This window comes from Salmo salar, chromosome ssa07 (assembly GCF_905237065.1).
Source record: "Salmo salar chromosome ssa07, Ssal_v3.1, whole genome shotgun sequence".
Classification (NCBI taxonomy): Eukaryota; Metazoa; Chordata; class Actinopteri; order Salmoniformes; family Salmonidae; genus Salmo; species Salmo salar.
The window spans coordinates 56373362-56386439 of NC_059448.1; the positions used below are offsets into that span (position 1 = coordinate 56373362).

General features: G+C 46.1%; 1 protein-coding gene across 12 annotated transcripts in view; it reads left to right on the top strand.

Annotated features, from left to right (window-relative positions):
- LOC106609740 (neuron navigator 3) overlaps window positions 1-13078 on the top strand; it is a 388938-nt gene that overhangs the window by 224848 nt on the left and 151012 nt on the right. For all 12 annotated transcript variants that reach the window (XM_045722334.1, XM_045722323.1, XM_045722324.1 and 9 more), the window contains exons 2-3: window positions 2892-3009; window positions 3869-3921. In XM_045722334.1, the coding sequence (XP_045578290.1) occupies window positions 2892-3009; window positions 3869-3921 (171 nt within the window). The remainder of the gene's footprint in view (window positions 1-2891; window positions 3010-3868; window positions 3922-13078) is intronic.

Consider the following 13078-nt stretch of genomic DNA (forward strand, 5'->3'; position numbering starts at 1 on the left):
AATCATCATTAGAGAATAAGCACCATTTAATTCTAGTGTTGAGCATGTTGTTTGTTTGGCTGGGCGGTGGGAATTCACGTTTGGCTGGACAGAAAAACCCTAACAAACAACTCCAAATGTTTCCTCCAGTTGACGGATGCAGTCAGTTTCTCGCTCACCAAAACAATGGCTTGTGGTGAATTTAATTGAATCCGTCTTGATGAGGCACACCTCCCCTCGTGTCTCTCCACTCGTGTCAAAAAGCTGATTGAACACTGCCCTTTTACCAGAGACATCCCTGGCAGAGGAAACTCGCTCTCCCTCTCTCCCTGTGATTGTGTCAATGCAGCACTCTCCTGATTCACTCTTATTTTCTGGGAAAGGGGGAAGAGAGGGAGGAAGGTGGTGCAGAGGATCAAGAGCACCTTCCTCCTCTGCAGGCTCCTCTCTTTGAGGAAGTTTCTGTTACTTACTGTACCCCCTGGCATTCCAAACCCCGGCCCCTGGCCGCCCCGGTGCATACTTGGTATTATCTGTCGCAGCAATTAGTAGAGATGTGATGAACCCGGTCCGTTCTCCATATCCCTCAGCCGTCATAGTATTTCCCGCGGCTTCCGTGACCAGAGGTGTCGGAATGTGAGGCTCTTCTCCACACTGTGGTTGTTCCCCCTCCTCAGGCAGTAGTGGTGGTGAGGCCTAGTGGGACCTGGTTTAAAAGTGTGTGTACTGTACTCCAACACGTGCTGTGTGTGTGTGTGTGTCTAACGAAGGTGCTTCCCGCCTCTCCCTGGTTCTCTTTAATGCTTCCCTCATCAGAGAGAAACCAGCGAACAAAACCACAACAGACAAAACCTTTGAAAGGAGTTGTCTTTGAAGGATACGTGCCCCGTTCCCTGAAAGAGCGAGAAACACCGTTAATTGGGAGCAGTGTGTGAGGCAGAGGGGGGAAAAGGGATAATTTCCTAATAAGGAGCTTGGTTTTTATGAGGGAGTTGCTGGGAAATGGGAACCATAGGCTGGTAGATGTAAAGTGCCTATAATCTGCATATACGTACATATTTTAATCTCTCTATCAAGTGTTCCTTTTAAAACCGCTTCTTTGGTGATATTGAAGTGGTTTTAACTGAGTTTCAGTCAATGGCATTATTAGTAGACCACCAGTGGACTGAAAGTCACAGACAAAACCCCTCCACAGAGTCCCTAAGCGGATTTTGAGTCCTCCCACAAACACACGTAGGATATGAAAAAAAACAGCCCTCTTGCTTTTTTGAATTAATCTGAGGATAACAAGAAGAGCGTGAGGCTCTGGTATGGTGGCGGGCATCTTTGAGCGGCTCCACAACGGACCCCTGAGGTACGCCTTTTTCAAAGTACCCCCCAGAGAACCCGGTGAAAATAAAGTCTGTCAGGGAAGAAGAAGAAGAGCCCTTTTGTGTCTGTCTGAGTATTTCCATGAGTAACGCACGGCCTCGCTGCTCTGAAAACGCTGCAGACACTTTTGTTCATCCTGCCCTCCCTGTGGTTCCCTCCTCCTGCAGGCAGATAGATAGTATGAAAAGATGATCCCCTCAAAATGAGTGTGCAGTGAGATAGATAGGGGACTGCCTGAAGAGAGTTGTAGAAATGCAAGGATAAACCGCAGAAGTAATGCCCCCTAACAGACCTCGTCAAAATCTCTGCAGCTGTTAGTTTCAATCACGAGTACAGTACATAGCTAACAAATCAACCTATTGGTTTGAGGGCCGTGACGATACCAGTATCACAAAGTTTTTTCCATGGCAAAAATGAAAACATGAAACAGACAACTCTTTGGTTCTTTAAAAACCTGCTGTATGTAAAATATTGTGTTCTATAGCATGGATAAATAAATAAATGTGACTCTGGATGACAACATAATGATGTTTGTTTCCATCATTAGGGCTGTTTTCCTAAAGAAGTTAAATCCGTTTGCTGTTTTGTTTCCTAGCCACGATACCACTATACTGGCATCGTCCTAGTCCTAATCGGTTTATGGATTCTATTGCAAGACCTACAGTAACAGCAGTTAAACTTCCCGCTGGAGATGCGTTAGTAGCAGGTTGGATCTCTTCTTTAAAAGGCTGATCTGATCTCCTTCCCAGTCCTGCAGACTGAGCTCATAAACCCAGCGAGTCATCCTCATGTTGTAAGCGTCTGTCTTTGATCAAATATTTGTGTTTGTGTTGGAGAGATGTATTGGGAATCCATTGTTTGGTTAATACTCACTGGTGTGCTGTGTGCTACTTATGTTGAGATGGAACTGGGCCGTCTGATTCTGGGATGTAGGAGGACTAAGGAAGCCTGTGTTTGTTATTCTGTGTGGTCGAGGTCAGCAGTGACCGTGGTACTAAAACAAACCTGACTCATACCTCAAATAGGAAATGCCAAGCACTCAGATCAAGTTATAGAACTTTCACTCTCTCCTCTCTCCCGCTCTGTCTCGCTCTTTTGCTCTCTCTCGCTCTCTCTCTCTCTTTCGCTCTCGCTCTCTCTCTCTCTCTTTCGCTCTCTCTCTGTTTCTGTCTCCCTCTTTGTCTCTCTCTCTTTCTCTTTCTCTCTGTCTTTCTCTCTCTTTCTCTCTGTCTTTCTCTCTATTTCTCTCTCTCTCTGTATCTCTCTATATCTCTCTCTCTCTGTATATCTCTCTCTGTCTCTCTGTCTCTCTCTCTCTCTGTCTCTCTCCCTCTCTCTCTCTGTCTCTGTCTCTCGCTGATAAAGCTGAAGATCCTGCCAGCTTCCATCGGTGTCTCTCTCTCTCTCTCTCTCTCTCTCTCTCTCTCTCTCCTTTCTCTCTCTCGCTCTCTCTCCTTTCTCTCCCTCTCCTTTCTCTCTCCTTTCTCTTTGTCTACAGTTATAGATCCCACCCTTACCCCATATTGTCTTCTATGTTGTAGATTTATACAGACTGGGCCAACCACTACCTGACCAAGTCTGGCTGCCCTCGACTCATCAAGGACCTGACCATAGACATTGCTGACGGAGTTCTGCTGGCAGAAATCATCCAGATCATCGGTGAGAGAACACACACACGTACACACACACACACACACACACACACACACACACACACACACACTCCTGACTTAACCTCACTTGTTAGGCTGAGGGAAACTCTCCATATACCCAGCTATAAAACGTAACGGTGCAGGCATTTAGACGGAACACAAAGGCTTTATCTTCATTTCCAACTGGTCTCTGTCAGGAGAGGAGCTCCAGCCCTGGCAGCCCACTACACACAGACTGAAAACTAGTCCTGCTCTATTGAACCATGTGTCTCCCATGTGTATCTTTTAGCTAGCCTAGAGTGGCTGGTGTTGATGCTCTGCCTCTCTCTTTTTCCCACCTCCCGGGCTGTCTTGAAACTTTACCCCTGCTCTCCACAACAGACAATGGCCTGAGATCCCGCGTCAGTAACACTCAGGCAGCAGCTGATGAATTAGCAGAGACTTTTCTTTTCCCAAACTTTCACTGCTCCGTGGTTGGGCAGGGGGCATTCCTACACACTCACACACAAACACAGAAAATCGCACGTCCACACACACACACACACACACACACACACACACACACACACACACACACACACACACACACACACACACACACACACACACACACACACACACACACACACACACACACACACACACACACACACACACACACACACACACACACACACACACACACACACACACAGAGAGAGAGAGATCCATGCCCTTCCTGTTGCTGAGCTCTGTAAGGGCTCCTCCACCAGACTAGACTAGAAGTCCTCTAACTCAGAAGGGTCACTGATGCCACTGTGTGTTTAGGCACTTCTTCTTGTGGGAAGGTTTCACACTTAAGTTTTTTGTTGTTGTTCTTCTTCCAGCTAATGAGAAAGTGGAGGACATCAATGCCAGCCCCAGGAGTCAATCACACATGGTGAGTCTGCTAGTTCACCTTTCTTCTTGTGGAGGTGATAGTATTATTACTCTTTTTATTTTTGCTGTCATGGTATTGAAACGTTGGCCTGGTTAAGAATTGCAGTCTGTGTACTTGAGGACATGTTTTGTAGGTCTTTCAGGGTACTGTCATGAACATGTTTGATTGTATTGCAGGAAACATAACAGTACTATTCAGAGACCACAGAAGGCTGACCGCTATGGTCCTAATTGCAAAAATCTCTTAGCCAAGAATATACTATTTCAATGATGTGACTCTAAATGCATAATGTCTAATTGCACACAGCCCACAGCTTGACGATTACCTCTCAATCTAACTATAATTCAGTGGGTTCTCTCACTTTGTCCGTCTGGTTTGGCATCTTTTACACTAGTGTAATTAAAAGCGACTTAGCTAGCTGTATTGCCGTGTAGTCTGAGTGTAGTTTTAATGGATTCTGAGGGGGGATTACAGACCAGGCTTCTGTCTTACAGTAAACCCAACAGGGTTGGTGTTTGGCCAAAGCCCTGTGTTTGTGGCTAGAGCTGGGTCTGGTCCACTGTGACACACTGGTCACTAAGGGCTCTCCCCTACAAGCCCACAGAAATGCAGGTCCAGACGCCAGCCACCCCTGTCCCTAAAGGATTTGTGCTGGAGGAGGTGCCTGTTTATGTGTGTCTGCCTGTGTAATGTGTGTGTGCCTGTGTAATGTGTGTGTGCCTGTGTAATGTGTGTGTGCCTGTGTAGTGTGTGTGTGTGTGTGTGTGTGTGTGTGTGTGTGTGTGTGTGTGTGTGTGTGTGTGTGTGTGTGTATGTATGTCCACTCTTTGTCTCAGTCACTCAAAGCCCATTGATCCAGCATGAGCCTCAGAGGCTGTAGGTTTTAACTCCAACCCTGACCCTGGAGAGATACCCTCCTGTAGGTTTTAACTCCAACCCTGACCCTGGAGAGATACCCTCCTGTAGGTTTTAACTTCAACCCTAACCTAGCACACCTGATTCTAATCATTAGCTGGTTGATAATATGAATCAGGTTAGTTACAGCTGGGGTTGGTAGCTCTCCAGGGTTAGGGTTGGAGTTAAAACCTACAGGAGGGTATCTCTCCAGGGTTTGGGTTGGAGTTAAAACCTACAGGAGGGATCTCTCACTTAGTTAACAGGAGGTTTCCAGGGTCAGGGTTGGAGTTAAAACCTACAGGACGGTAGCTCTCCAGGAACAGGGTTGGAGAGCCCTGCATTCAACTGTTGATGGGAAGCATAGGTGCTGTGAGTGGGACCTGACTGGCTTTACATACCATTCAGCTTGATAGTGGACGATTGACAGGATGGGATGATGTGAGGGATACTGAAGAAGGAAACTGAACACTGCTAACGTGGCATTGCAGTGACTACCTACGGATATCCATATTAGGCAAACGTCCAATTCCGTAACACGTTACGTTAGTGTTGCTATCACTGTGTAAAATCTCTTAATAATATTGTAGTTACTCATTGTTTCATAGGACTTAGAGCAGCAACCCTTACCCTAAGCTACAGGGTGAAATACAGTGTAAAAATGAGTAATTACATTACTAACTGGAGTAATTACACTGTACTAAGGGCTCTGTAATGTAAAGTGAGTCAGTCCATCTATATCACCACTACTGAGCGGAGAAATGACTCATTCCTTAAGTCTTGTTCATTGAGCTTTTTGGAGATTGTAGCTGTGTAGCTGAACAACACTGAAGAAAATATTTTCAGCAGGTGAGGAGCATCTCTTATTGTCTGAGGAAGTAGGAGGAACAGTCTTCTCTCCAACACGGCTCCAGCTATACTTCACCGACTAAATTGCATAATAGACTCTCTCCCATTGATCTGACTCTGCTCAGGTCGGCTAGTTGATCTGGCTGGAAGAGAACGTGGCTAGGAGCTCGTCTAAGGCCAGCCAGCCAGTAGTGAACATCAACTGACCCCAACACATTTGTTCTCCATTAGTGAAAGAGCAAGAGGTATGGCATCCCTGCTAACTGGGGGTACCAGGGGTGAGAAAACGTCGGAGGAAACCTTGAATACTTTACATGTGAGGGATGGTAGCGATTCCAAGAGGCATGCCATTCTCGGTGGTCGATTCTGGAATTCCGAGCAAACCTTTCTTCAAACATGCTGCTTGGTGTGTTTGGGGTTGGGTTTGCTGGGAACTGAGACAGAGTTTCTGTAGACCACATCCTGACCCACAGTACAATATAGTCTCAGTGGGGAGACTGGACGACTGCTTTTCAGAGGCAGGCTGAGCCAAACAAGAGAAGAATCTCAAATGTGTTTCCTAGCACATCCTCTCTCATTTACATTTGAGTCATATAGCAGCCGCTCAGAGACACTTACAGTTAGTGCATTCATCTTAAGAGAGTTTGGTGGGAAAACCACATATCTCAGTCATAGTAAGTACATTTTTCCTGGGTGTTTTTTTGTTGTTGGTCTCCTCAAAACCCAATGGATGAAATGGTCAGAGGGGAGGTTCCTCTGCTCATTTCATCCAATGGGTTTTGAGAAGGAGGCGAGGAGAGAGGATGCAAGGAATCAAGAAAATGCAATTGAGATTCTCTCAAGGACAAGGCAGTGTAAAGGGATTACAGTCTGATTATGTCTCTTTACACTGGGTTAGCCATGTGGGGAGGAACTCACACGCTGTTCATTAAGACACCACGTCGGAGCTCCGCGTCTTTTAAGCGTCTCTTTCATCTCACAGCATGTTTCACGCTTCTCTTCCACTGTTACATCTAAGGCTTTCTGACAGCGACACTTCTCTAATTGTATATGGAGTAGCCAGGGGAATTAGATATGAACAAACAGGGCCCTTGAACGGAGCAGTCTTCTTCTTCTTTAGTCGTTGGTGAAGAAATGATGGTCTGACAGGGAATGACAGCCTGGATCGTAAAAGGCTCTGTTCAGCAGAAAAATAAAGCTCATTTATGGCGTCGTTAGTCCACCGCAGCACACATCAGCGGAACGTAGACATGACGTGTGCTCAGTTCACTGTCCTTCTGAAGTCGCTGGAGTCTAACAAGCCCCGGTGTTCCTGTGGTTGGCACTGTACTGATGTGTAGTTTTACAGATGAATCATAGAATCGCTATTCTGATTGAATTAGTTGTCTGTAATTGTTTCCATATGTCCTTCGTCTATGCTTGGTGATGTGTTTTAATGTATGCACAGCGCCGTAAACAAACTTTCCCCGTGGGGATAATAAAGTGATTATCTTTATTTTTACAGAGACTTGAGGCAGTGATGCCGGATTTCCCCGAGCAGCACTTTAACCTATTCTTTTCCTTCAGAGAGAGCCTCAAGCTGCATTAGTCAGTTGAAGTGAGGTTGGTTGGTTCCTTCTCCTGTCACATGGTCACATGGTCACATGGTCACATAGAAGGTATAACAGAGTTAGGTGTTGGTTAAGGACTCGTGAAGCAGCCCGGCGCCATCTGTGGCCAATCTGTTGGCAGGTGCGCAAGACGGACGGATGAGGGACACGCAGCATGCGCCCATCCCATTAACCTCGTTCGCCCGACACTGTCAGTGTGGTATTAGCATTCTTAGATGGATCATGTATACCTGGTGTGAAGTGTAGGCGTGAGTTCCTTTGTGGCTACACTGTTCAACATCTGCAGTGTTTTATTGCACAGGTTGGTTATTGGATTTTCCCGCTCCAGCTGTCAAGCCTATCCTTGTGAGATGATGATCAGTTGGTCTGGTAATGATGCGACATTTGAATGTTCATGACGTGAGGCTGGGGACTGTCCCTGGGTGTCACTATGATGCCATTTATCCCTCTCATTCAAATCTGGACCTCAAAGCCTGTTCCCCTACTTGTTGTTACTGTTCCCCTGATTTAGACCTGGGATACCAGCTGGGTGCAATGAATTATCAGGTTGAACAGAAAAACCAGCAGTACCCTGGACCTCGTAGGGTAAGAGTTGAATTCCCCTGGAATAGATCATTGACCTGAAGTTGCCGTGAGCAGCTGGATAGTTGGAACAGTGTTTTCACCATTTATAAATGGAGTTGGATAGAATCATTCTCTAGTCACAACTCTGGCCGTCGTATTCTACAGTCCTGCTGCTTTTCCTTTCTCTCTCCCACTTACATGATGAATGTTATCCATTGGCAGCGCATGCACCTCTCCCAGGTAGAAATATGTGCCTAGTTAAATGAATGAAAATCAGCTGGTCTGTGGAGGATTGAAGCTGTGCATCTCTATTCGAGTTTCTATCTCATTGCTCACTGCCATGGATTTGCTCCAAACCGTCATCCAATTTCCATTCTTCCTCCATGAAGTCCAGGCCATGGGAGGACACATTTTCTGGGGGTGGGGCCAACCCTTTCATGTGTCTACACAGTAGACTATTCTAGAACTGAAGAGGGAACACCTACAGGCCTGTTATGTCCCAATTGTACCCCACATGGACTCTTTTAATCCCTCATTATAAAAAAGAGGGCTCGACAGATGTCCTGTTAAAAGGGGAAAAAGCTGACTTGTTAAAAAGGTTCTGCCAGGGGATTGCTAACCTTTGATCTATCTCTGTTCTCTCTCTGACAAAGCTGTAGTTCCTGACCGCCTCCATCTGTCTGTCACTCTTTCTTTCTCTCTCTCCCTCTTTGCCTCCATCTCGCTTTCCCTCATGTTCTCCATAAATATGGTACACTTCCCAAAATACTTTTTTTATGGACAGTCCATTTACGCTCCAAGAGATTTCAGCTCTGAAAAAGACCCTTCACTTTTCCTTGCGACTTTCATTTCGTTCCATTCTGCCTTAACTGTCTCGACACAGCCACCCTCTCAATCACCTTCAGTGTGATAGGTGTAGTGTCACAGTTTCAATCAATTGTGAGGATCGTCACAATGTCCTTTCCTCTAAAGTCTCAGCCCTGGCGCAGAGACATGGGATTCATCCTAAATGGCACCCTGGTCAAACGTAGTGCACTATTTATGTAATAGAGATGCTATTTGGGATGCACCCACAGTTTAGTTTGGCTCGGTAGCTATTGGGGGTCGTGTGAGGTCGTCGGTGGCAGGAAATGGTGCGAGCTGCGAAGGCATTTCCCACCTTGCTACTTGACTGGCCAGCAGGTTATGTAGACGGACATTTTCAGATGCCAACACTTGACCCTGCTGGTCCCCTCTGTGATGAGCCTCAGACACGATAGACAGAGCTCCCATTGTAGCCTGTCGACAGCAACTTCCGCCTGCATTGTTGCACTGCTGGACACACGTATGAGGAAGTCATAGTGGTAGGGGTGAATTCTTAGCTACCAAGCTGTGGATACTACTGGTTGACGGATTATACTAATGCTGAATGTATTTTAATGGCTGAAAAAATTCCTCTTGGCTATTCTATTTGTGTATTTTTGAACAGGGTTGTATTTTTGCAGACCAGAGCTCCCTGTGTTTCTGTATTCGTCTTCAAGAAAATGAATACAATGGTGGAATAAAGTCCTCTTTGATATAATTTGAAAACATTCAGCAAGACAATTCAATGTAGGAATTCTCCAGCCCCAATAAGAAGCTTGCCCGCTCTGCTAAAGCTGCGAAATAACTAACATAACTATTAATGAAGTCCTCTTTACACTGAGGAACAGGGGAAATGAAATAAAACACAAGTTCATTAACATAGGAAAGAGACGGTATATTTCCCAAGTTTCAAGGGTTTGTGTAAAACCTGCCCTCTCTGACAGCCGTATGAAAGAACCAGTCATTGGAGATGATTAGGACTGTCACCCAAAATCTATGTTGAGTAACTAAGATATGCATTTATCCTCACACACCTGTTATCCAGAGCTTGACTGTTATTAGATTAACCCTCACACACCTGCTATCCAGAGCTTGACTGTTATTAGATTAACCATCACACACACACCATCCAGAGCTTGACTGATATTAGATTAACCCTCACACACCTGCTATCCAGAGCTTGACTGATATTAGATTAACCCTCACACACCTGCTATCCAGAGCTTGACTGATATTAGATTAACCCTCACACACCTGCTATCCAGAGCTTGACTGATATTAGATTAACCCTCACACACCCACCATCCAGAGCTTGACTGATATTAGATTAACCCTCACACACCTGCTATCCAGAGCTTGACTGATATTAGATTAACCCTCACACACCCACCATCCAGAGCTTGACTGATATTAGATTAACCCTCACACACCCACCATCCAGAGCTTGACTGATATTAGATTAACCCTCACACACCTGCTATCCAGAGCTTGACTGATATTAGATTAACCCTCACACACCTGCTATCCAGAGCTTGACTGATATTAGATTAACCCTCACACACCTGCTATCCAGAGCTTGACTGATATTAGATTAACCCTCACACACCTGCTATCCAGAGCTTGACTGTTATTAGATTAACCCTCACACACCTGCTATCCAGAGCTTGACTGATATTAGATTAACCCTCACACACCTGCTATCCAGAGCTTGACTGATATTAGATTGGAGCCAGCTCCTTACATTGGATTTGATTACCCCGGGATGATGTGGTATAGAAGCCCCCTCTGCTGTAATGTGCCAGTCGTTTGTGCCAGCCGTGCCTATCAATGGCAGTAGACCGCTTGAGCGACTCCATTTTGATTCATGGCTTATCAGCTGTCGCCCACTTTGGATGCATGGAGGGTGATGGGCCTGCTCTGAAGGGGGTTGGGGATCGATGGAAAAGGCAGCGTGTCAGCCCCCTATAGAGCTGACTGCTGAGGTGAAGGAGGGATAAGAGAGAGAAAGAAAAAGAGGGGGTACATTAATGGAGAACGATGGTGTGTCGTTGGGGGAGAGCATGAGCCACTTCCTTTCAGGTTGGTTTCAGAAGCGGCAGGCAGCAGAGAGTGAAAGCACCAACTGCCTCACCTTTGCTGTAACATACATCACAAAAAGCCTTAAAGGGGCAATCTGTAGTTTGCTACATCCATTTTTGGACTTCTAAATGAATGACATATTCCTATTGATTCTTGAAGAATATAACTTCTAAATGCCACATGACCTTCTTTCAACTGTGTACCCCATCAGAACCCAACATATAAGCTTGTTTTATTCCAGTGTTTGTAAACATTGTAAATGTAAACAAACACTGTAAGCCTCAAAACATGCGTAAAAATATAATTGTGATGTCTTTGATCAGTCCTTGCATCCATAGCTCTGTCTGTGAATTTGAGAGTGGTTACATTTCTCCAGGCATATCCCTCAGCTTTTTACCAAAACAGAGGCAGGGGATCTGCCTTGTTGTTGTTTCGATGGCAGATTGCCTCTTTAAACCAGAAAAACCTCACCTTAAGAGCCAAGTACATCAAGAACAAACAAATAAATGGTCTTGGTCAAGTTTCTTCTCCCCTTTAAACCTCTCTGTTTCCCTCAGCTGTTTTCAGTTTCAGAGCGAGAGGAGGCCTCGTCGGCCAGTTAACATGTGGAGTTCAAAGCCCAGGCCCGACTACAGTGATTAAAGCACCATCATGCTGTAAAGCATCTCAGTTATGTGACGTTCTAGCCTAAATCATCGGCTTGCTCATTACACTCATTAGACAAGGGCCCACAGGAATGTATGGCCCATCACCACCACAGCCGGGCTGTGTTCACCCTTCTGTTCTGACAGTGTTCAAACTCAATGGGACAGGTTTGTAAAGTAAAAATGCTTACATGGGTCCCTGCCAGCTTTTGAAGCACTCTTAGCATAGCACTGAGTTAGTGGCAGTACAGGCTCCTCTGAGGGTAAAGTGAGAAAGGTATCTGTGTTGTTCTGAGCCGTGGTGAAGAACCAACGTAAGGTATTCTGTGTTGTTCTGAGCCGTGGTGAAGCACCAACGTAAGGTATTCTGTGTTGTTCTGAGCCGTGGTGAAGCACCAACGTAAGGTATTCTGTGTTGTTCTGAGCCGTGGTGAAACACCAACGTAAGGTATCTGTGTTGTTCTGAGCCGTGGTGAAGCACCAACGTAAGGTATTCTGTGTTGTTCTGAGCCGTGGTGAAGCACCAACGTAAGGTATTCTGTGTTGTTCTGAGCCGTGGTGAAGCACCAACGTAAGGTATTCTGTGTTGTTCTGAGCCCTGGTGAAACACCAACGTAAGGTATTCTGTGCTGTTCTGAGCCGTGGTGAAGCACCAACGTAAGGTATTCTGTGCTGTTCTGAGCCGTGGTGAAGCACCAACGTAAGGTATTCTGTGCTGTTCTGAGCCGTGGTGAAGCACCAACGTAAGGTATTCTGTGCTGTTCTGAGCCGTGGTGAAGCACCAACGTAAGGTATTCTGTGTTGTTCTGAGCCGTGGTGAAGCACCAACGTAAGGTATTCTGTGTTGTTCTGAGCCGTGGTGAAGCACCAACGTAAGGTATTCTGTGCTGTTCTGAGCCGTGGTGAAGCACCAACGTAAGGTATTCTGTGCTGTTCTGAGCCGTGGTGAAGCACCAACGTAAGGTATTCTGTGTTGTTCTGAGCCGTGGTGAAGCACCAACGTAAGGTATTCTGTGCTGTTCTGAGCCGTGGTGAAGCACCAACGTAAGGTATTCTGTGCTGTTCTGAGCCGTGGTGAAGCACCAACGTAAGGTATTCTGTGTTGTTCTGAGCCGTGGTGAAGCACCAACGTAAGGTATTCTGTGTTGTTCTGAGCCGTGGTGAAGCACCAACGTAAGGTATTCTGTGCTGTTCTGAGCCGTGGTGAAGCACCAACGTAAGGTATTCTGTGCTGTTCTGAGCCGTGGTGAAGCACCAACGTAAGGTATTCTGTGTTGTTCTGAGCCGTGGTGAAGCACCAACGTAAGGTATTCTGTGTTGTTCTGAGCCGTGGTGAAGCACCAACGTAAGGTATTCTGTGCTGTTCTGAGCCGTGGTGAAGCACCAACGTAAGGTATTCTGTGCTGTTCTGAGCCGTGGTGAAGCACCAACGTAAGGTATTCTGTGTTGTTCTGAGCCGTGGTGAAGCACCAACGTAAGGTATTCTGTGTTGTTCTGAGCCGTGGTGAAGCACCAACGTAAGGTATTCTGTGCTGTTCTGAGCCGTGGTGAAGCACCAACGTAAGGTATTCTGTGTTGTTCTGAGCCGTGGTGAAGCACCAACGTAAGGTATCTGTGTTGTTCTGAGCCGTGGTGAAGCACCAACGTAAGGTATTCTGTGTTGTTCTGAGCCGT